At 49.9% G+C, this 24,284-nt stretch overlaps 2 protein-coding genes across 2 annotated transcripts; both read right to left on the bottom strand.

Moving 5' to 3' along the window:
• Positions 1 to 476: 476 nt before the first annotated feature.
• Positions 477 to 15,036, bottom strand: GGA2 (golgi associated, gamma adaptin ear containing, ARF binding protein 2). Its single transcript, XM_050905882.1, has 17 exons — positions 15,003 to 15,036; positions 14,193 to 14,277; positions 13,205 to 13,280; positions 12,592 to 12,690; positions 10,602 to 10,725; positions 9,262 to 9,365; positions 8,680 to 8,760; positions 7,720 to 7,857; positions 6,508 to 6,589; positions 5,435 to 5,554; positions 4,993 to 5,160; positions 4,683 to 4,738; positions 4,242 to 4,393; positions 3,246 to 3,415; positions 2,096 to 2,265; positions 1,550 to 1,660; positions 477 to 913 (listed from the first exon to the last, which is right to left on the bottom strand). The coding sequence occupies exons 1-17, from the start codon at positions 15,034 to 15,036 to the stop codon at positions 803 to 805; spliced, it is 1,881 nt and encodes a 626-aa protein (XP_050761839.1). The 3' UTR covers positions 477 to 802.
• A 257-nt stretch (positions 15,037 to 15,293) lies between these two features.
• Positions 15,294 to 23,975, bottom strand: EARS2 (glutamyl-tRNA synthetase 2, mitochondrial). The gene is made up of 9 exons (XM_050906157.1): positions 23,870 to 23,975; positions 23,084 to 23,239; positions 21,929 to 22,118; positions 21,174 to 21,646; positions 20,206 to 20,314; positions 19,514 to 19,667; positions 18,157 to 18,287; positions 16,661 to 16,796; positions 15,294 to 16,062 (listed from the first exon to the last, which is right to left on the bottom strand). Exons 1-9 carry the CDS (start codon positions 23,973 to 23,975, stop codon positions 15,979 to 15,981), a joined length of 1,539 nt encoding a protein of 512 aa, XP_050762114.1. The 3' UTR covers positions 15,294 to 15,978.
• Positions 23,976 to 24,284: the final 309 nt, after the last annotated feature.

Here is a 24,284-nt window from a genome sequence, read left to right on the forward strand (position 1 = left end):
CGTTCAAAAAGGTGCTCGGCGGCCACCGTCGGGGGGGCGTTCCCCGGGTACGGATGGGCGGGGCCAGGTCCCACGGAACGGGAAGGCCTCCGGCCTAGCCCGGAACGGCTTAATAGCCCCCCCCCCCCCCCCCCCGGCTGAGGTACGGGGTTTAAAAGCGGAGTAGACGCGACCCTCAGCGTGGAAAAAATAAAAAATAATAATAATAAAAAAAACCTCGCAGCGAAATAACCGCTGGAGGTGCCAAGGCCGGAGGAAGGTTCTCCGGGACCCCGCGGTACCGGGGCAGGGCGGGGGGGGGTACCCCCCCCCCGCCCTGCCCCCGGTACCGCGGGGTCCCGGAGAACCTTCCTGAAAACACCCCCTCCATCCTCAGCACGTAGAACCCGGTGAAAACAGGGTGGGTAGGTCCCCGGAACAGATCCTGCTCTGGCTCCTTGTTGGTATAAGTTTGCTTTTTTTTTTTTTTTTTTAATTCAAAACGAAAAAGTAATGGAGAAGAGGGAAAATTGGCCCAGAAAGCAACAGGGAAGACTTGAATGGAAGAAGCATTAAGGCTCCCGGGGGTGCAGGGCTCTACAGCAGTCTCCTGTCAAGCAGGGTCAGCTACAGAAAAAGGCCGTGGCAGAAGCAACCAGTTTACGCTCCTCCTGCCAGACACCTGCACGGAAACCAAAAGGAAGAAGGAGATGGCGGATCCTGAGGAAAGGAGCCGTTACGGAGTCCAGGCCGGCGTCGCTGGCACGCAGTCCCTCCCCGTCCACCGCTAAGGCAACACGGCAATGTCCGTGCCTGCTGAACTTCAGCTCCTGCCCCAGAGCTCTGCTTCTGGGAAGCCAGTCACCTCTCCCACCTCAGCGAAGGGCTGCACGCCTTGCGTGAACGCTAGTTGGTATCTCAGTCGGATGGGATCCTGTGAGAGAAAGGAACAGAGAGAAGGGGGCACGTCACGGTTGCAGATGCCCGGGCCCCCCTTCAGCCTCACCCCTCGCAGCCTTGCTGCAGGGAATCACCCTCTGAAAGGGGAGAGTAACACTTCAGCCACGCAGAAGCTCTGCACAGAACACGGCCTGGATCTTCATAAGATATATCGGGAGCGACTGGGAGACCTGTGCAAGCCACCCAAGGGCATGCTTGGCAATCCAGGCCTGGCCAGCCTTCTCAGTGACAGAGGATTCCTTACACCAATCTTTGGTCTCATAATTATTCACCAGTGCAACAGAACTGCCACCCATCGCTTGTGCCTTGGGTGGCCTCGTGTTCCATCAGCTGCAAACATCTGCACAGTGTCTACCAGGAGCCATCACTGCAGGGAGACTGAAGCAGAACTGCGCAGGCCCCTGCAGCAGCGGCCCATTCGATCCTTCAGATTGTAGCTCTGGAAGGGTGTTTCAGTGGGAAAAAACGTCTTCCCAGCACAGCCCAGACTGCTGTGTCTCTCCCCGGCATCTCCCCGCTAATAATACTCTCCCCGTCTTTCATACAAACACCCCCCCCACTGCAGTGACCTTCCGAGCGCTCCACCAGCAGACTCAACCACCACACGTACCTTGTGCGGATTGGCGAGCAGCAGGACCTGCGATACCACCGCGGGGGGGAGGAGAGGGCTGAAGGCAGGCAGCTCAGAACCAGATGCTGGTTGTAGCTTTATTTTCATGGTCTGAAAGAGAAAACAAAAGGAATGCTTTTTGGTCCACGCTGACAAAGGGCTGGGAGTATTGCCAAGCCACAGAGCTGGTTAAAGATACGTCAGCCAGATTTTGTCATTTCATGAAAAGCATGCCTTTCCACAGCCCGCAGATACTCCTAAATAGACAATTCTGTGCTGCGCATACACAGGCAGAACGAGCGCCTCACCCAGGAGGCTAAAGCAGTGTGTCTGGAGCCCTGTCTAGTTGTCGCAAGGCCAGGGATATGCTCTGTGAAACAGGCACCGGGGCCACAGGCACCACCATAGCACAGGCTCACTGTTCAGAGAAAGTGAGCCATGCAATTTCTGATGAGCAAGGCAAATCCTAAGCAAGAAATGGTGAACCTTCTCCTCAGGACATTTCTGAGTAGTCCCGCTCTCTGCCGCTCATCACAGGCTTCTCACCTTTGGGACTGCAGCCTGGAACGCTATGTCCTTAATTGGTTGAGCTGATGTGCTCAGCATGGAAAGAACCATCACCAGCACATCTGGTCGGCCAGGAGCCGGGTCTCTGGAGAAGTGGAGCATAGCCTTGAAACCATTCCTGTCATACACAGTAAGTGGACAGATACTGCCTGCCGGAGACAAAAGGAGAGTCAGAGACAAAGCATGGATTCCCCTCCCTTCTGAGGGCAGAACAGCAAAGACAGGATAAGGAACAGCAAAAAGGAAACGCACATACAAACTTTTGCTTCCTCCAGCAGACTCACAGACCAAGCAGCATACAGCACCTGCCTGTGATTTACCTTTCACCTCTAAGGCAGAGAAAGGAATCTGAATGTCTAAATTGGAGATTTAGCAGCTCAGATTTCAACAGTCAGCTGGAGATGTCAGGTATGGATCCAACAGAGATACGAAGGGAAAAGCAAAATGTAACTTTTCAGCACACACAAGACTTAGCCCCTTATCACCATTGCCTGGTAACGCCACACCTGACTGTCACCATGCAGCCCTTCCAAAATGTGGTAAATCCTTCACTTGAGAGACTGAAGGCAGAAGACAACCAGGTCAGGATGTCTTTGCACCTGCCCTCTTCCAAAAGCAGCGATGGCCAAGGCTCTGCAGTCCTCTTCAGAGGACGTGCCCTGCCCTGAGGCACAGGGGTGCCACGCACCCAGGGTAACACTCCATCAAGTGGTTGCAGGGCTGGGCCATACAGCGCTGAATCGAAAAGCAGAGGTGGGAAGAACAGCTCTGCTTTAGGAAGCGGGACAACTCCTGCCCACAGATACCTTTTAAGCCTCTGGAGAAGAACTGCTTGAAGCTTGATTAAAGGTGCAAAGGGCGAACAGTTTAGAAGCACATCACAGAGGTTAGCCAGGGCAGGAAGCTCCTGGCTGCTGAGTAGGGAGGACAAGGACATTTCCATGGCACGATCCCTAGCACTTGCTCAAATTCTCAGATACATTAAGTCCTTCATAGAACAGTCATTACTTTTCTCCAGCCAACCCGCACAGCATGAAGCTATTTTGGCTTGCTCCCCTGCAAAAATCGCAGAAGAGCTCTAGTAAGCCTCTAGTAAGCAGAGCTGGGGCACAGAAATCATTGCACTTACTCGGTGTAATTGAAATTAAAGGGACAAAAAGGTTTTCTAGAGAAGCATCATAGGAAGCTGGATGCAAAGAGGCAGCAGGCTTCAGCTCGTAGCCTAGGCTGGAGAATGAAGTATCTGCCATTGAGCTATTTGGAAGATCTGGAAAGGGCAATTTCTTTGGTGATAAATCCCTGGAAAGAAAAGCATGTAGAAAGCTCATATTAAATGGGGAGACTACATGGTATATACCATCTTCTGCTGTGTCCATTTGTATTCCCAATCCCTCATCCCTTTTAGGTATAAAGAAAGTACAAGCTTACACTCTCTGAGTTCTTGAGAAATTCAAAAAATGTCTCTATGTTATATGGAAGAAGCTGCTGTTTCAGCATCCAATTAGGCAGACTTTCATTTCTGTTACTATCGTGAAACTTTGTTTCAGGGCTTTGGAAGTCTACTCTCCCCATGCACAGACTCTCTGGAGCTCTAGTCAGTGAGATTAAAGTAAACTGTAGCTCAAAGACAATGCAAGAAGCTGGGAATCTCCAGTAAAATTTCTTGGCGTGTATTATGGCAGACTGGATAAGCGTATCATAATGGCCACCCGCTCTGTGGATGGCATCTGTGGATGATTAATTTGGTTCACAAACTGTCAGGCTTCCACTGAATGCCTGGAAACTACTTTGTCACAGCCTGAAGAAAGCTGGGGAAAGTATTTTTTGAGTCACAGGTTATTATAAAAAGACCTGACTGTAAGATTTTTGTTCCTTTAGCTCAATATCACCTTGTTACTAAGCCATGGGGTTTGTCTCCCCAAGTTTCTGACCCTTGGAAGGTCCTAGTGTGCAATTACACAAAGTGCAATTAACAGGTGCATAACTGCTGCTTAAGAGCCAATGCGCGGACAGATAGCTTGCCCTCACTAACCAGTTGTGGTTGAAAGGTTTTCCTAAAACTCACTGCTGAAAAACAGTATTCCTCATCTCCAAAGTCAGACTGTATTACGCAGAGTTTGCTTACAAGGATAATGTCTTGGTCCTGGATGGCGGAGAGAGCTGATCAACCAGGCCCTGAAATTCATTATTCTCTGAACAGCTGTCTTCCCAGCTCTCCTGCTGTCCCGGGGTTTGAACAGCACTTACAATTTCACCGTATCCATTGTGTACAGCAGTCTGAAAAATAAGGCACTTCTGGTTCATGCTGTAGAACTTCAGCAAAAATCAGACCTGTTCCACTGAGAAGAACCTCGTTTTTCGTAATGCTACTTAAAGTAGAAATAAATATGAGTAATCTGGTTACAAACTGCAACTGAGAAATTCATTGCAGAGCAGGAGGATTCCAGTTTCCCTTCAGAATAGAGTGGCGTTAAAAAAGGCTGCCAGAGAAAGCTAGGGGATTAAGAATCCTGTCTGACTTTTGTCCTTTGTACCTTACGGACTAACATACCCGAGAATCACTCACCTCTGCTAAGCCAAAATCGGGTGGTGGTTTCTGTACAACAGGAGAGTTGCTGAGACCTAAGAAAGATGCCAAAATGCCACGGATCAATTACAGAAAACAAGGGTTTTCCACAGGTTCTTCCTTTGTTGTCTAACAGCAGTTTGACTACAGTCTAACACCATTAAAGAAACTACATTCTTGAAAACTTATGACACTGGCTGAAAGGGTCTACTTTCTCTTAGGACCGAAATTAAAGTCAAAGTTCTATCCTCATTAAATGCCACAAACCCTAGTAACAAGGGTAACGCTGTACTGAATTGCACATACAAACCTAATGACTTTAACTCTTCTTCCAGCAGACAGGTAGAGGTTGCGCTGCCGTGCCAGGAGGCGGTGGTTTTGTTTGCAAATTGGTCTGTAGGAGACTGGGATGTCGCCTCCAGTTCAGAGAAGTCAATCAGTGTATAGCTCTTCATGCGTCTTGGGGTTGGCCGGCATGCTTTGGAAATAGCAGAAAGGGTTAAAGAGAAACCTCCTGAAAGGACCAGTGTATTTATGGGTGCAGGCATGCCCGAAAGGGCTCATAGGTGAAGAACTTCAGGAATATTTTGTATCAACCATATGTAAAAGCAAATGATGGTTACATAATAGTTTTCCTGTGTTACAGGATTTTCTCCACATTTATTCTCCCAGAAGCACTTCCCTTCCAAACTCCACCCGTACATGACATGCAGGAGCAGAGCTGTTGTGGAACGCTGCAGGATGCTCTTTACCTGGTGCATCGGCAGAGCTGGCGGCTGAACCTCCTCCACCACCATTTTCATGGCTGACTACAGCCTGCCTGTACTGTCCCAGCGCCTGTGTGAGCTTGTCATTGGCCTGCAGTATCTCAGCTGGAAAACAAGAGAAGAAACAAAATATTAGTGTTCTAACACGAGGGTCAGTTCCACGGCACTCTCCGAACTGCTCATGAGGAAGGTACAGTGCATCTAAGGACTTGCCTGGAGCAAAGTCTAGTGGGGCAATCTGCCTTACGCTCCTGACTAGTTTTTCATTCCATTTCCTGAAGTGCAGCATTTTGCACATACATCTGCCGATTTCAGGCCTCTCTCTAACTTATCAAGATCACTCTGAAATCTGATCCTATCTCTAAAGCACTTACAGTTCCTGCCATCTCTTATGCACTTTTTTGTTCTCCGCAAGTTTTCTGAGTGTGCTTGAGTCTATAATCCAGCACTCCCCAGCTGAAGAACCCTGGCATTCATGAGTCTGAATGAAATATCTGAGGCACAGCTGAGCTCTTATGTTTGCTGTTTAAGATGTCTGTTCAGCAAGGCATCACTTCAGTCAGGTTTTCAAGGCATGTGGAAAAGACTGTGAAATGCAATCCTCTGGGAAGGGCTGAATTTTACAACTGTGGAATTCAAAGATTCTGCTCATATAACCCTCCTCAATATAGTACTTAAGAAATTAAAAAAATATTCTCCCTTCTGTGTTGACAGACAGGGAGAACTTCAATCTCTGTAGAGAAAAGACCTCAAAAGCCTTCAGTTCGCTGACCACCAGAACTCCACAAACTCTGAAAACCACCTTGGCTGGAAGAAACTGGACTCACTGTTTAACTTTGGGCTCCAAGTGAAAATTTATAGCTTCCTTGGAGAGGAGTGGGAGGAGACTTATGCCACTTCCATGGGCATGGTTTAAAGGTGAACGTGGAAAGCTTTGCCAGCAGGGTAGCAAGGGCCTAAGCATTCCCCCTCTCAGAGGAAGGGCATATCCCGCTTGTCAAAAGGAAAGGCAGACAAACTTAACTGCAAAGAAGTCCAAGGACAGCGTTGGCTCTTACCTAGAGCCTCATCATCATCAACTGTCTCACTGGCAAGGCGAAAGAGCAGCGGCCTGAGCTTCTCACAGCGTTGAAACAGAGTCTATGGAAGGAAATGTTTCACGTCATTGCTCAGGAGATCCCAGACACTCTCACACTTCTCTGTCTCCGTGATCACCTGTAAGTGATGCTACCTCGAGAAGAGGAAGATGCACTTTCTGCCCAGGTCCAGGCAAAGGGTATCAATGCTGCGTGTTGCTACGCTCTTAAAAATCCACAGTGGCCTGGAAATACAGCCACTGGAACAAGGAGGCTTTGCTGGTATCTCCTCAGCAACCACATCCTCTCTATGCATACAGATGTAAGATAGATCAGTGTAAAATTACTCAATTTAAAAGAAAAAGTATCCAAGCGTGAACAGATCGATCACAGTACTCAGAGGGAAGTATTATGACCATCAGTTGCAACTACCGTCAGACAATGCAAAGCTGCTTACGGCTCTCGGTGTTTTAGGAAGTGAGGAGGCACGGAGGCAGCCGCTTTGTCAGTATGAAAGTAGGGTCTCTTCCACCTACAGCAGCAGCCCTCCCAACAGCAGCTAACTCCAAACTCTGCTGTCACACATAGCCACAGGAGAAATTCTGACCTACAAAAATTCAGTTGTCTAAAGTTTTTTTAATTTGAGAGTCTGGTGGGCATCCTAGTGGAGTTTCAGGTATTTGGAGGCCATAAAGCTATTCTGACAGCCCTACTAGTGACACCAAACGTTTCCTCAATTCACTGATACTTGTGAGCAGCAGCAGACCAGTGAACTCTGGGCAGAAAAAGGGGAATCACAGAAACCATAGCACAAGCTGAAGAACCCACAGCGTTGAGCTTCTCTGGTCAGATCTCATCACACCCACCTAACCATGCCCAGGCTCAAGGGGATTCCCATGTGTTACGCTACTGTTGGAGGAAGAACCATTTTTCCATAAGATACTACACGAAGAGCAGCTAACCTGGATAGAAACTCAAACCGGCACAGCAGGAGATGGTTCCATTCCAACTTCCATTACACTGATGGGAGGGACCGCTATTCATCAAATACATTAGAAACTTTTTCTGCCGTGGTAACGCTGTTTCCCTGGCAGAAGCTGAGTGCACCGTGGTACCCATTGAATCCTGTTGCCCTGGGCCCTCCCAGGCATAGCCAGACAAAAGAACATCTTATGCAGGAGAAAGAGCATTTACCTGTAGGGTCTCCTGGTCAGATTTGGATAATTCTTGTCTCTTGTAGTTTTCCAGTAATTCGTCCATACGTTTAACGTTCTCAGAAACCTCACTGATGGTATCCACTCTTCTGGACACCTTAGCGGACTTTTCTTGTTCCTTTGATGAAAAGTGACATAAAAGTAGATGATGATTTGGCTAATACAGCCAGTGCACGTGCTTGGCTGGGTCACCCTGGATCACACTTGTTGGGGAGTTGCTTCCTGCTAATATCTTATTGCAGGTAGAGGAGGCACAAAGCAGCGCGGGTAAGGACTCACCCCCGACAGCTCCAGTATCAGTGCTGCACCACACCTGCCTGTCAAGGGTGAAGACGGAAACCTCCTGCCTTTCTCAGGGCACCCAGGCCAGGGTGCTGGTGCATAAGAATTTATTTCACCACAGGCACGAGTAAGACTTCAAAATTAGAGCTGGGAGTTGGTGGTTTCTGCCATACCGAAGGACACTCTCAAAATGACTGCAGGGATTTCATTAAACCGCACCAAATCTCCTATTTGCGCTGCCCTTTCAGATGGGAAATGAAAACACATACACCAGACCTGCACACACACATTGCTTGTAGAAAAGAGGCAGTTCTGTACAGATGTGGCTTTTGTCCACCTGGTAACTGAGCTTATTTTTGGAAACTTTCTATCACTAATGCAGTACTACTGCCAGGATCCCACTAACGTGGAAGCGTCCCGCCATACAGGCTCCTGGGTATACATATTCCCTCTTCCTGGCAATGGCATATTTTAGGGAAAGAAAACGAAACAATCCCACGCTGTAACTTTGGAATAACAAACACTGAAAATCGTCCCTCCTCTGGGGCAGCTGTATGGGGATCAGGTGTAGAGGGTCCCCTGTCAAACACTGAATTGCCACGTCCCCTCCCACCCTCCCCGGCTGCAAACACAGCTTCTGACCGAAGGAGCTCCCTACCTCTTTAATCATGCTCTTGATCAGACGGTTGGCAGCCTGCAGGTCTTCAGAGTGGCTGCTCTTTAAAAGCCTTGCTAAGAGCTGTTGAGGGGAGAGCATTGGACAGCAGTGAGCAGCAGTCTCTAGGCGCTATACGACAGGCACACATCACATAAGAGCAGATACTGAGAGACACCCACTGTTGTAATAGTTTCTATAATCCTGGAAATATGTGGGCTCATGTCCCATAATCTAATCCGGATTATATTGCTGCCTCCTACGGCTGCCTGCACACACCGTTCGGCTGTTTGGGAATAGGAACTCTCTGGCTCTGCACAACTTCTGTAAGACCTGGAGAAACCCTCCCTCGGGAAAGTTTAATAGAAACTGATGTTTTTCTGTAAAAAAGTTTCACTTTTTACTAAGCAAAAATTTCTGACAAAGCGTCAAAGAATTCTCTAGCTGTTGTACAGCAAGAAGTATTAGCATTGTTCTGAAGATATTCTGTCTGAAACAGCAAAAGCTCCCAAAATATGACTGAGCCTGTTTTCTCATCAGTACAAATCAGAGTGGGGGGGTAGGCATGAAAACCCTAAGGTTTACCTTGGATTTCTCTTCATCTGTGTCAAAAATAGAATTCTGAGGTCTCGGAGAAGGGGGAGGTAAAATTTTGTCTTCTGGCAATTTGGGGTCTTCTTTTACAATCCCTGGAATGGGTAACAATATTTGTTCAGTGATGCCGGAGCTGTTAAAACACCAATGCTCAACAGTGCATTGGATTTTGCACCTATTTCCTTCACCCCTCCCCAGAACTTTACAGAACGAGATGGAGAAGCAAGGAGTTGCCTTAGCACACACCCAGACAAAAGACTTCCCTTTCTCCCTTGAATTAAGCACAGGCCAAATGAGATTTTCCAGGTAGAAAATAAAATTCTGATGTGCTGAGCTCCCTCTGGGTGAATCGCTAAAATTCCCCCATAGCCGGAGCACTGGGAGCACACCAGTATTGACCTCCGAGCACGCAGGATTGCCACAATCAGTACGGCCATAAAACGCAGGGCACCCAACACAGACAGCCGAGCACCAAAGGAACCCGTAACGCCACCAGTGATTCTGCGGACGCCTCCCCTCCTGCCTCTCTGGCCAGCGCTTGCAGCAGCAGCGGCGGCAGCTGCCGGCCACGCAGGCGTTGGATGGGCAGCGGTCCCCGAGAGCTGCCCGGCAGGAGGGCGCCCAGCACCCCTGCACCCTTGCTCAGCACCCCACTTGTGCCGCAGCGACAGCCCAGCCCGCAGCAGCCGCTGCACAAAGGAAAGGCAGTGATGGCGAGGAAGCTTTCCACAGCAGGACTTGAGGGAAGGCTTGCAAAGCCATTTGATGCTCAAAGATGCACAAAGCAAACCTGGTGGGAAGCATCTAAACAAATTCCCTAATTCCGCAGAACTTCCACAGAAAGTATTATGGTACTTTCAGTTAAGCTATGAAACTTATCACCTGGGATATCAAGATGGGATTGGACAAATTTCTGGATTACAATACCATTAAGAACTACTAAATATGATGGAATGGATGAAAAATCCAACTCAGGATCTCTCTGAACCCAGCCCTCATAATCCTGGGAGAGTATTCCAGGGCAAAGATCACTCTGAGTTTGTCCTGTAGCTTTTCCCTGCGGAACAGTGGCGAGCATTGTGTGAACAGAGGCCACAAGGCTAGCCTGATCTTTGACTCAATAAGGCTGTTCTTTGGTAAAGCTCTTTAAACAGTTACATGCATCCTTAAGTACCCAAACAGCCTTGTAAGTGTGGCCTTTGTCCTTTTCTCCTTACACACAACATTTTATGAAAAAAAGCTGAGTCACAAATGAAGGAGGACAGACATCTGTGGTCTGAAACCATGTGACTTGGAAAGCAAAAAAGGAAACTGAAATAACAGAACTAAACCTTGTTTCTTCAGCATCTGATAAGCATCCCGGATTTTAACTTCCTGAGGAAACCAGACTGTCCAACTGAATATTACTTCTGTGACTCTTGACTTGACCTTTTCTGAAGCCCAGGTTCCATAGTACTGAAAACAAAACAAAACAAAAAAGTAAAGTAAGACAAAAAAAGATTAAAACCAAAGAATTAGTGCCAGATATGGCATATGGGTCTAGCCCCAAGCTGTTTGTGTGCAGAGACCAAGTAGCAAATGGATTCCTAACATTTTATTCACAGTGTTGTCAACTGTGTATCTTGCGGTATAGGAAATAGTGTGTATAGCTGTGGCTGTAAATACAAGGAATGCTATTAACTGTGTGACAATTACATAAATATTATATGACAATCAAAATGAAACCATTTCAAAACTTCTCTGATCAGTTATTGAATCCGAAACCAAAAGTAGGCTGTTTTATTTTAGTGAAAACAGTTCTGTGCTTGACGTTAAATACTTTCCTTAACTGCGCACAATGCAAATAGCACCGCTGGCCTCAGCCAGACCCGGACAAACGAAAACTGAACAAAAGGAGAAACAAAAGTTATTGTCTTTTTTCAGCATCTGGATGTTTTCTCTGATTGCTCTCATTATTGCCTATGAGCACTCACTTTAATGTATTATAAAAACATCAGGAAGAATGACAAAAGCCACACACAAACCTCCAAAACACTAGGCATTTTAAACTCATTAAATGATACTTGTTCTGTCAAAACAGCAAACAAAACTCTCTGTAGTGATATATTCCTTAGACTTTGTTGTTTCACTGAAATACCTTTACCAAACCTGGGACTGAGAGAAGAGGTTTTGCTGTTCCATTAAACATTTCTCTGAAATCAGCTTTTTGCACCTCTGCCATCGAGATGATGTAATGGAAAATGAAACCTGTACAAGCAGTAAATGTGTGCGGGACCCACTAAAAAGGGGAATCGATTACCGAGTTGCTGAGAAGGGTATTTAAGAAAGTCCCAGGCCTGCTATTTGATGCAGAGAGGAGCAAGGCATGAAGATCACACAGTCTCTGATAAAACAGAGGCACTGTTTCATCGTGAGAGGCACTGCCAGGGGACCCAGTGCATCCACTCTGACCTCGCAGCTCGCTTAGCTTCTCAAACTAAACTTCTCATTTCTGATGGCTGCTTCTCTTCTCAGGAGGCAGCGATTGCACTCAGAAGCAAAGTGCTCCACAGCAGGGAGGAGGAATGAATATCTTGAATATCTTGAATATATTGCAAGCCAGGGAAGCGGAGCAGCAGGAAGGGACTTTGCAGCTTCCACATTAGTACAGCTGATCCCTTCCAGCCTCCCCGACGCAGGGCTGTCGCTGCCCGGGCGCTGGGAGCCCTCTGCCCGGCTTTCAGGACACCTGCAGCAGGACCCCAAAGGTGCTGCACGAATGCACGACTGTCAGGCGACAGGGGAGCGAGTGCTGCACAAGAGCTGCACAAAAGGGCTGCTGAAGTCCAGTCCCCCCTGCCACTACCTAAGCTGATGCTGCCCCATGAACAGGACCCAAACTCAGGCTAACCTTTGGCAGGAGAAAGCAAGGAGGAGAGCAGCCTGAGCACAAGAGTTTGAGGACAGAGCATAAGAAAACATGGGAGAGGCTCCGGGCAGCTCCTGGTATCTCTGTCCTCTGCCACTTCTCCGACCAAAGTACTATAGATCACCGAGAGGCAAAAGGGCCACAGGCTGAGGGGTCACAGGAACAATTTCAAGCTCCTCTAGAGTCCCTGACTGTCCCAGCAGAGTTGGGTGAAACCACAAGGAAAAAGCTTTTCACAGAAAGAGACCCCAGCTTACATTTTTTACAGGGGGATTCACATCCAGTCCTTACGCTTGGAGGCACAGAACGAATTCTGCTCTGCTTCTGTGTGAGATTAATTCTAAGTTTTCACATCCGGCGCGAAATAAACAGTGTGCCCCCCTGTTTTGTCCAGCATAACCACGACCACCTACCTTTGGGGAAAGCACTTTAATCAGCTCATTCAGAAACCTGAATTTTGCTATTTCATTGTGAAATCTTTCGCCACAGTTATTCACACAGGTCTCTAGCACCTGCAGAAAAAACAGTACCAAACAGAAACTGTACACACAAGTCTTGAGGAATTTTTAAAAATAACTTTGCCATTAAAATACTAAATCTAAGAACTTTCTGGCACTGCATTCACAAATACCAGATACTGAGGAAGTTGTGCAGCAAGAACATGTATTTTTCCTTCATCCAATCTTCTTAAGCAGCACATTTAAAACCATCTGCTCTGTTCTGCCCATCACTAACAACTTTTGGGCCGCTGATCCCATGGTGGGACCGCAGGCCAAACAGCAAGAGCTGCAGACCGCTGAAACACCTCAGCAGAGCGACAAGGGAAGGAGCCACAGCAGTTACTCCCTCCGTTATACCCTGGTTTCTGTATTCCTTGTGCAATGGAAAGTTAAAAGGGCAAGACATCTAAGAGAAAAAGAAAGGGAGAGACATCTAAGAGAAAAAGAGAGCTATACTGTCTCTACCCCCCAAACTCTATTTCCAAGTAACTGCTGCCTCTCTTTGCGTGTGGATGAAAGCACTTACTGTGAGAGCATGGAGAGCTTCGATCTCCTGAGGTGACTGTATTTTATGTGCCAGCAGCCTCGGTGCAAGCGATGGGCTGGGGAGTAGCAGAAGCAAGTCAGACAACGCACAAGTTCCCAAGAAAAACAAATGCTGCTGATTTTGCCCTGCAGAGAAGAGCAACTGCCGGATTCTCAACCCGCTACATGACAGACACCCTTCCTCTGGCAGAGCGCTGGCCGGGGGCACGCACACAGGCACGAGGGGCGAGAGGTGAATTGAAGCAGGTTGTGCGACCCGAGTGCTGTCCTCCAGCTGTGTCCAGAGGCTGTCCTCTGGGAGGGAGCCAGCTGGGGGAGGCTGGGGGCTCTCCCGGGGCAAGCGCCATGAGAGCCGGCTCTCTGCAGTCGCAGGAGCTTCGATGCACAGCCTGAGACAGCCTGCTGACTGCTCCTGCGCACACACGCTGCTGGGGGAGACGGGTGCCAGACTACGGGCTCTGAATGCACAGGCGTCTCTGCTCTAAAGAGAGAGGTGATCACCAAGCTTTGACAGGTCATTTTCTTAATTAGTTCCTGCTCCTTCCCACAGAGCGGAGACTGTCAGCTGGAAGGTGAGGAAGTCCCAGCCGAGATCTCCCGCCCCTCCGAAAGGAAAAGCCGAGGCTGAGCTCACTCAGGGCTTCCCTGCAGAACCCCACAGCAGGTATCCTTGGCCAGTCTCCCAAGAGGCTGGTGAGGGTGCAGCAGGCAGGACCTGCTGCCTCGCGGGTTGCAGCAATGGATGTCAGAGCCCGTTCCTAGACACCAACCTCCACCACACTGGCATGCACCTCTTCGCAACTTATTTACGCTCTCAGGAGTGGCAGAGCCCAGCGAGCACCCCCAGCTGTCTCTCCAGGCTCCCCACACCGCAGCTTATGGGTCCCGTTCCCCCCACAGCCATGAGAGAAGCTCAGAGCCAGACACGCAGCCCAGAGCGAACACAAAGAGCCGTCTGTCTGCCTTACCCTTCTATGTCGGCATTCACCTGGTCACAGAACCGCTGGATGCATTCCCAGTTTTCCTCGGGGATACTTGGGTCAGTGGCCTTATCTTACACAGGGGGGAAAAAAAAAAAAAAAGAAAGAAAAAACAGCCTCAGTGCGAGAGGCACAAGGCAGGAAGCGTCTCAGACCTCGCACTGCTACCAGCTGCTTTAGGGCTTTTTGTAAAACAGGCAGAAATGGAAGACGCAGGAGGAGCAGGAAACAGCTGTTACTAAAATCTGCTTAAAAATACAGTCCTGAGTACACACTCTTAAAGAGTCAGAGTCAGGCATAAACTGAGTTGTTGAAAGCAGCAACAGCGTGCTGTTGCTTTTAGCACAAAGCACGTGAAACTGTTAAAAAGCATTCACGGGCAGCTCTCCCCGGACCGCACTTCAAACCTTGCCGTGCTGGAACACAGGCACGGTTTACCCTTTTGCAACAGGGCTGCACGAGTACCCATCCCAAAGCTCTGCCTGCACGGCTGAATCGAGGAAAAACGTCTTTTTCAGCTTTATCCACTCCCCAGGCCAGCGCTCAAACAGCTTTGGCAAGAATGGAGCCGAGGATGGAGAGACGGGGAGGGGGAGAGGTGCAGCAGGTTAAGACAGCACCCACGAACATCACCCTAAAGGGGCTCTGTGGAAGAGATGGACCCTTCCTCACGGAGCTGAAGCTGCTCCGGTGCCCACCCGGTTGGGGCCGGGGCTGGCTTCGCCGCTGGCTCCGGCGCCGCTTCCAGCGGCGCCGGAGCCAGCGGCGAAGCCAGCCCCGGCCATCGGCCTCACTCACTGAGCCACCGCTCCAGCTCCCCGGCACCGGCCATGGACTCTCGTTCCGCTCCGCCCCGCCGCTCGCAGGAAACGGATCCACCCGCCGTCGTTCGCCGCCGCTTCCCCCCTGCTCCGTGGGAAGCCCACGCGAGTTTTCGTGGCGTGGAAGCGTACGCCGTGGGCGTGGGCTGGCTCGATAAAACATCACCCACCCCCCCCCCTTCCTCCTCCTCCTCCTCCCTACACCACCCCACTGGCTGCTCCTCCCCTCGCTGGCGCGCAGAGCGAGCACGCGTTGGCGAGAACGGAATCAAAAGTCACCGCGTTAATTTAATAATTAAAAGGTCATCATCCAAAAGAGGAAAAAAACATCCCAATCTCCTGGTCAGGGATATTTTTAGCAGAACCACGCGCGTGACACAGTACACAGGGAGGAGAGTCCCCCTCTCCGAGCAGCTCAGCCCGGCAGGACACCGAGGCAGCTAAGAGGGCAGCAGCTACAATATACATATTATATAATATATACATATTTATATATATAAAAATACCCTCCCCACGGTATTTGTTGGGGACCTGTGTAGTCGTAGCTATAGGCACCCTGATTGCAAGGCCCTCTCCAAAAAGAGACCCATCGCTTGAGACGAACCATGCTGGTATCAGAAACAGCATTACTTTCTGTCTACGTGGCCTGAATTTAAACGCTGATAAACGTCTCTTTCTCCCAACCTGGAAACCAGGCCATTTGCACGAGATGAAAGCAGAAGGATGGACCTAAATCTGTATTTGGTTCTTCTCCCGGAAAAAGCGGCTTATGCTTAGTGCAGATACATACAGACCTGGAAACATCATGGTGACACCTGCCAGGTCTAAAGCCCAGCTCATCTGATCAAAGATAATCATGCTGAGATCAAAAAATACAGGTCTAGGACAACAACACGTGCTGCCTACACCGTCTGAGTCCATGGGCTGGCTGTCAGTGTCATTTCTGTCTCGTTTTAGCTAGATAGTGCTTTGTGTATTCGTCCACACACTTCTTTGGGTCCCAGAGTCACCATCATCTCAGCAACGCTCGGTCCATGCTGAAAACACATAAGAAGTCATTGTACCAACGGAAACTTACACTTTTCAGCAGTTGTTTATGCATCACCATGACGGAAATGAGAGAGCGATTAGCTATCAGACTGCTGTTAGACCAAGGGTAGGGGTTTTATTAGCAATCTCAAAACGAGGGTTTGGGTTTTTCTTCTCCTGAAGTAAAATGCTAAGAATGGTCAAACTGACCCAGAAGGACTGATGCCAGAGAGTAAGCCAGGATTAGGCTTTGAAGAACTTCCGTAAAACTTGGTTTTGAACTTTGCAAAAGCAGATTGCACATAAAACTCCAGTTTTGCCCAAAACCTACAACCTTGCCAACACTCCCTACAGCCGGTCCAGAGGTTTTTCTAACTTCAGATTTGTGACCAGCATATTCATGCTTTGACAACTTCTGCCTTTCTGAAACTTTCAGACAGCTCTTTCTTCCAGAATTGCTGTATATGGGTACATTCGCTCATAACAGAAACCGATGTCAGTTCTTGCGAGATGTCCAAATACCAGTATCTTGCTATCAGAGAGAAGATAGCTGTTAAGAAAAAAAAAAAAAAAAAAGGTCCCAGTCTCAGAATTTTTATTTTTTACCTGCTGCCCACTGAGAGCCAAGCGAAGGAGCTGCATCATGCTGCTATACTTAGTCTCTTTGATTTGCTTCTGGAGGCTTCTCAGGTCTTTGTTCAACTCCTCCACAGTCAAAACGGCTGCCTGCCTTGTCACGAGCCTTTAGGAAAGAAGATGTCCTTACAATCTAGGGACATACAAAACACAGGATTCCTACCCAGAAATGACTCACGACTTTGATGACTGCCAGCTACCTCAGACTGGTTTTGCAAAATCTTTTGGCAAACAGCAGCAGTTCAGGGTAAACTTCCCTGCCCTTCACTCCTGCTCTGTGCCAGGGCACTCTCTCTGCTCGATGCGGCGCTGGTCGCATACACGGGCACCCTCCTAGGCCAGCACTGCCTTACCTCGACACCGCTGCTGAAGACGCTGCTTTGCGAAACCATACCTTTAATCTACTTCAACAGCACCAGAAGCAGAGCTTGTTCAGAAAAGCAAGCATCAAGTTTAAATCACAAAATTATGCCAAGGACCTGGAAAGCCACAGGAAAAGCAGTAATTCTGTTTTTTTTTTAATAATACGATTTTTAGAGATACAGGAGTCATCGCTGATACTACTCAGCTGTAGGTAGCAGTACTCTTATCCCTCCAGGACAGCGAGTATTCTGACATTTAAATTACCATCACTTGGATTCAGTTACCACTCCGCTGTGACAAATGACTGAGGGCAACCAACTTTACAGATAGCTGGAAATAATAGCTCAATTTGCAGATACTGCCACCTTAATTACTCCCAAAACTGGTTTTCAGGGCTCATTTTAGTCCAGATGTGGGATCTGAACTGGAAAGGCAACTTACATACCACCCTGCCTAGCTGCAAGGTGTGGAGTAGCAGAGGGGCATGGGGCAGCAGTGAAGCATGTTGGCAGAACCCCACAAAACTCACTGGCACAGGACTGTCTGCCATCCCAGCAATGTTTCTGAGCAGACAGAACTGCAGACTGCTAGCTAGAAACAAAGAACTGGAAGCAGGGAAAGCCCCCCAGGGAGGAGCTTTTCAGAAGTGACAGTGATCCCGGCTGGACACAAACTGGGTTCGTTCCGGAGACCCAGAAGTCTCATTCCATAATCTGCAAACACGTTGACCAAAACCACCTTGCTCTTCTCCAGTTCGAGGCTACAGCAGACAAAAGCACAGGAGATCAGGTGGCATGGGAAAACCCCGCTAACACCGCTGCTTCATTAGCGCCGTGCCCGCACACAAACGCCGCTGCGCTTGGTGCTTTACAAAATCCAGACGTGACAATTCTTGCTTGAGAGCACTGATGGGAGCTTTCCCACTGGCAAGCTGCCTTCCAATTAAAAACACAGAATTTCTCACCGGTTATTAACTACAGCACATTCCTAAGTAGAGCAAACTAAATAAGAAATACGAGCGTGTCCAACATCAACAGAGCAGCCAAGAGCAATGCTCTGGGGCGGGCAGGTGGCTGTGTACAGAGCTGGGAAGAGACACTTACCCTAAGACTAGTTTTCCTATTTCATCTGCTTCTGCAGAAATAGTTTGTAGCTGCTCTCGGGACACTGAGGGCCTAACCCACAGGTAAGAATAATCACACGACACCAGATTCTTCAGGAGCCTTATGTGACCCTGGAGAAAGAAAGCAAAGCTGTCAAGGCCGAGGGTTAAGCTGGGGAGGAGCAAACATATCCTGTCTGGACTTCACAAACAGTTAAAGAGGGTCCAAACCCACCGCTGCCTCGTACTCCGTACTGCTCAGATGAAACGCGAATCGCTGACATTTAGGCAGCTGAGTTTTTCACACCCATAACCACCTGGTGTGAGCAGGGACAGGAGGAGCCCAAAGGGCCGTGGCCGTACCCGTGCTGCAGAGCCACGTGCGGGCTGACTCAGAGTTAGCCCGGGGAAGTGGCTCGCCACATTCATCTGCTGCCTTTCAACAGGCAGTGGGAAGTCACACGAGTCACCGTCCCGCTGCCACAGCGAAGCCTTCATGCTGGAACAGTTGGGTCTCTTCCTGCCCTTACGAAGAAGGCTTTATTCTTCACAAGGAAGTCCCCAGATACTACAGCAGCATCCCAGGAGCAGACTGGGAAACAGCTGGGCTCACCCTCCTCCTGGCACTGGGAAGAGCCACAATATCTTCTGTCCCCGTTACAGCCGGCACTCTGCCGCTTCACCAAGACCAGGGCTCCCAATGCACAAACCCCACCACTTTAACCAAGAGCTTCATCTACCTCTGCAAAGAGGTTGCTTTGACTTTGCCTCCAAAGCATGGAGCAGTGGCAAAGCAGAAGTACCTTGTGCTGCCCAGTCAGCAAAAGCTAGAGGTGAGCAGTCTCCTGGCACGAGGGGTGGACCTTCCCACCACAAGCCAGCTGCGTCCTGGGCTCCAGGAGAAGTGCAGCTCAGAGGTTGTCACCACTCATCTAGACAAAGCCACAGCTGACCTGATCCAGCACTAGAGACAGTCCTGCTCTGAGTGGGAACCAGAGAGGTCTTCCAAGAAACATTCTACAATCCCATGATTCGCTTCCATGGCGGGAAGACATCCATCCTCCCTCTGCCGAGGGAGCTCTCTGCTGGCTCAGCAAAGTACGGGTGAGCTTACGACTCTGCAAAGACCACCAAGATATTCACCATGCCCGTTCCTACAGGTCAGCTAACCATATCACTGGATTTCGGCAGTCAGCATGCACACGACCACTTGAGCTGGCAGTGACAGCCGTTTGCAGGCTGTGGAGTTTCAGAGCTCAGCTCAAAGCAGCGCCCAGGACTCAGCTGAGTCTTGATCCAGGAATCCCACAAAACCTCAGCTCCCCAAAATGGTGACACAATGCTATCACTGCTCATACTTTTCTGAGCAGGAGGACTCGCTCCACATATTCCTTTTCTAGAACCTCTTGATCCACTTGTTGATCCCCATAGACGTGCTCCACCAGCAACTGCAACTCTCTAATTAGCTTCTGTCGCAGCCCTTCATTCTCAATATGACGGGTGAGGTGAATCCTGTAACAAAGAAGAAAACTGCTTTTGGACTGCTTTGGGTTAGATTGAATCTAATCATCCCAACCTCACAGCATTTACCAATTAAAAGTGTAGAACTGTTAGAAAAGCAACATTAAACCGCAGACAGACCTTCTACAACAAAGCATTTAGGTCTAATGCACCACAGTGAACAGAAGATGTGGTAACTCTCAGCAGGACAACATCCTCGTAGCACACGAGCGTACTTGCAGAAGTACTTTCTGGAAGTGTTGCCTCTTTTCAGGTGTTATTTTGAAACTAAACTTAAGACCTTGCATCCTCCTAACTACACCTACCATCTGCCGAGGTTTTTACAGTGTTCCCGACACCAGTGTCCAAGCACAGGACAGGAACGGTGTAAGCGGAAACTTACACTTCGGTGTAGCACAGCTAAAAAGCCGCTGCACTGGGACCATGCTTGATCCAATAAACAGAATCTCCAGACAAAGCCAAGTGCTAGGAATAAGTTGTTACTGATGTACTGACTATTACGTTTTGAAGTTACCGCTGGTATTTATACCTGTTGAATTCTGGGAGTTTTTCAAGATCCAGGAGGGCAGAATGGGTTGTAATTCTGCCTATTTCAAACTGCGAGATCAGCTCCTCCAGAGTCCTCCCCATCTGTTTCTCTGCAAAATAACCCAACAAGGGAATGATACGTGTCCACTCTCCTGCAGAGAACGAGCGTCCCTGCTTTTCATTGCAAGCCTCAGGCGCAGGGCTGGGGCAGCAGCACACCCAGGGAAGCAGTGACACAGGAGAGCCACTTTTCACAGTGCTAGCAGCAAGCAGGGATGTACCCCGGCAAACAGGAGGGAACTTGTAGCAGGCACGGATGGGAAGCTGCCCTCTCCCTAAGAGCAGGCTCTGCTAACTACTGGCAAGGAACTGGAAACTGGGATGTTCTGCTTGGCCCTAGTACCCTCCTCAGTGGAACAGCCCTTGCATCAGTCAGCCAAAAAGAAGTAACACTCAGCCAGGAGGCTTCACTGCCCAAGAAAGATTTCATTCCCAAGCAGAGTTCCCGAAACACAAGTTAATTTGTGATCCCCACACAGCAAGAGCAACAAAAAGGAGTCATTGACTCAACTTCTCACGGTCTTTCAGGTTAAACGAGAAGTGTGACAGATGTCATACACGACACTGCAATTATTAACCGCAGAATACAAGTTTTCCCAAGAGTTCACAGACAGTTTCTTCGCCTTGAGATGAATGTTGTCCCAAGTGGGAACCCATTAACCATCAGACTCAATTTAAATGGCCACACAGAGGCAGAAAGATTCCCAACATTCCAGCACACCACCCAGTCTCTCCCAGGAGCTCTGCAGAAGCCCTGGTGGCATTTCAGTGACAGACTGGTCGCCTGACACCCGTTTCCTGACGCCTTCAAACGCTGTCAAAGTTCTCGGCTATTAAAATAAACCTAACCCATTCCCCAAAGTCAGCATCAAGAAGTGTCCTAGCAAGTACCGAGCCTGTCGTCATTACCTGCGAATCCAGAGCCACAGTTAGTTATGATGTCCAGCAGGGCCTCGGGCAAGTAGCCGTCCCGAGCAAAGCACTCCAGAAAGATGTCCCCCTGCCTTTTCGACAGCTTGCCACCGTCTTTGTTCAGAAGCAGCGGGAGGTGACCAAACTGAGGGGGATCCCAGCCAAAGGCTTTGTAGAGAAGGAGGTGCTTGGACGTTGAAGTCAGCCACTCAGTTCCGCGCAGAACGTGGCTGATGCCCATGTAATGGTCATCCACCACATTTGCCAGGTGGTAAGTGGGGAAGCCGTCCCCCTTGAGAATCACCGGGTCGCCTTCCACGTCAGCCACTTCGTGCTTGTTCCAGCCATAGACCAGGTCCTGAAAGGGTTCCACTCCCTTCTCCAGCCTGAAGCGGACTACCCAGTCAAGGCCCTGTGACAGCTTCTCAGCCACTTCTGCGGGCGTCAGGTGCCGACACCGGTTGTCATATCTTTGAGAAAGGGGAACGAAGGTCTCAGTTCAACACAGGCCAACCCCATCAGCCGTTTTCGCATTCCCAAAACTCTAAATCGATCCCTGAATTTTAGTTGTAACCTGCCCACGACATGTCTGGTCAAACTACCTCATCTCTGGAGCTCACTCCCCGAAGCCTCTAAGGTTTACGCTGGCTTCTCTCTCTACAGGCAGTGAGATTACAATCCTATTGCCGCGCACGTCGTCGTAACTTTTTGCAAGCGCGGAGGGAACCACCCAGGGGACACAGAATCCCTACCGCGGGGTCTGCTGGCTCCGCAAAGCCTCCTTCTTCAGCAGCTCCAGGCGCTGAGGGGTACAAAAGCAGCGGTACGCCGCGCCTCTCTCCAAAAGCACGTCGCTGGCTCTCCTGTAAAGGTCGAGTCTGTGTGACTGCTGGTAGGGTCCAAAGGAACCACCGCGGCGAGGACTCTCATCAGGGGGAATACCTGAAATACCAGTATGACGGGACTTAAAAAGCCCGTAAAAAGGCAGAGTGAAACCCACCATCGGAGCACACTGAATGAAGATGAGACAGCAAGGTTCTAGAGAGCATCCAAAGACGGTTTCTGCTCCAGGGCAGCCAGCTAACGGCATCTGTCTGGCACAGGAGTCAGATTCCCCTGGGCTCAGAAGATAAACAGCAGCCAACACCTTCAGAATTTGGAGTATTGTGTGTGAAGCAACAAGCAGAAAAAAACACCAAAACCTAGTAAATAGCTGAGTGGCTCTGAGACACTACTTAGAGCAAAATGCACTCAGGTGTACACATACACGCATCCACCCGTTTTAAAGTAAAGGACACTCATACCACAGAAATACAGCTGAGACCTTAGTCAATTATTTTACCTACTCCACATTTACTACTCGGTCGCAAAGTCCTAGTCCCTTAAAGCTTACCTACCCATTAATGGCAGCATCTGTGGGATCTGGCTCTTAAATTTATCATAGTTCTGTATTCTAAAATCACCCTCACTTTTAGTTCTTAAGCTCAAGAAGAAGCAGAGGATTAAAACGAAAACTGACACCTCCAGATCCCTTTTAGCAAATCCTCTGTAGACAAACAATTTATCAGTTTACAGTGAGGTCTGTGAGCTCCAACTTCTGACCTTTCCCTCACGTCTCTCATGCACAACCTTTGTTACAACTGCACGCTGGGCCACTTTCACGAATTACTCCATGGCAGACAACACAGCCAAAAGAAACCAACCCTAACCAGTTATTTCTGCTATAACACATACTTCCAGTAGGACTTTCCTGATGCCTAGCTGTAGAAATAACTACATTTCAACGAATTCATCATCTGAAACGCTGCACAGCTCGCTATGACGCAAAATACTCTCCATTTGGGTACCGTTAATCTCTAAAAAGAGAATGTTTCAGTACGTAAAAAATGAAAGATGTGTGTAAATACCTGCCCAATCCAGCATATCTTCTATTCCTTCTGCAGCTCCAGGCACCACTCGGTTTTGATCTGTGTCCTCTACTCTCAAAATAAAGGTCCCTTGGTGTTTTCTGGCAAAAATATAATTGTACAAAGCAGTCCGAAGGCCACCCAAATGCAGAAAACCTGTTATCATGGGGAAATCAGAGGAGATCATCACAATCAAGGCCCAGTAGCGATTTTTAAATATGAGCTGGAACAGCAATGCTACCTGTAATGGGAACCAGTATTAAATGCTAACTGGGGGCGGGGAGGCGTGCCGCACAGAGACACTCACTGGCTTTGTGGGTCTTTGCTGTAATTTGCCAACTAAATGATGGGTAACGGCCTTCCAGGAGCGGATGCCCTGCCGCGGTCTGGAAATCCCTTACACGCCGGCACGCGCTGGGAAATGCCATTTTCGTGGCCTTTCACGAGAAGGGACAGCGCACTGCCCCGCACCACCGAAAGGACACGCCGCGCCGCGGCCGCCCCACGGGCCTATTTATTTCCACGCTGAGAGGGCGGACCCCACCCGGGGAGTTCCCGGCGGGAGCCCCCTTCCCTCGGCACTCTCCCAGAGCGAGCGGGTACCTCAGGGAGCCCAGCGCAAGGAGCCGGCTGAGCGGCCCGGCACCGGCCGCCGCCCCGCCCCGCCCCGCTCTCCCAGCACACGCTCCTCAAGTGTCTCAATTCACGTTTTTCAACCCAAAGCCCGGAGCCCCCCGGGGAGGACGGGGGGGCGAGGGGCGGGCCTGGCGAGGGGCCGGGGGTTACCTGTGGGGCTGGGCCCGAACCGCACCCGCGGGCCCCGCTCCGGCCCCAGGCCCGGGCCCCGCTCCGGCCCCGCCGCGCCCCGCAGCGCCCGCAGCGCTCGCGCCATCCCGCCGCGCCGCCCACGTGGCCGCGGGCGCTACTTCCGCCCGGGCGCGCCCAGCCAATCCCCTGGCCAGCAGCGGCCGGGGGGCGGGGCGCCGCCTAAAGGCGCCACCACTCGGTGCGGCGCCGGCAGCGCGGGGGAACGGGACCGCCTCTACGGCCCCCGGTACCGCCGGGCCTCGGTGCCCGGGGCTGGGCTGGGCTGGGAGGAGGGCCGGGACGCCCCTGCCCGCGTTCCCGGGCGGGCGCAGCCGGGGTTCCGGGGGCGCGGCCTGCGGGGCCCGCACCGCCCACCGGTCTGGGAGGGGCGGGA

This window comes from Gymnogyps californianus, chromosome 15 (assembly GCF_018139145.2).
Source record: "Gymnogyps californianus isolate 813 chromosome 15, ASM1813914v2, whole genome shotgun sequence".
NCBI lineage: Eukaryota > Metazoa > Chordata > Aves > Accipitriformes > Cathartidae > Gymnogyps > Gymnogyps californianus.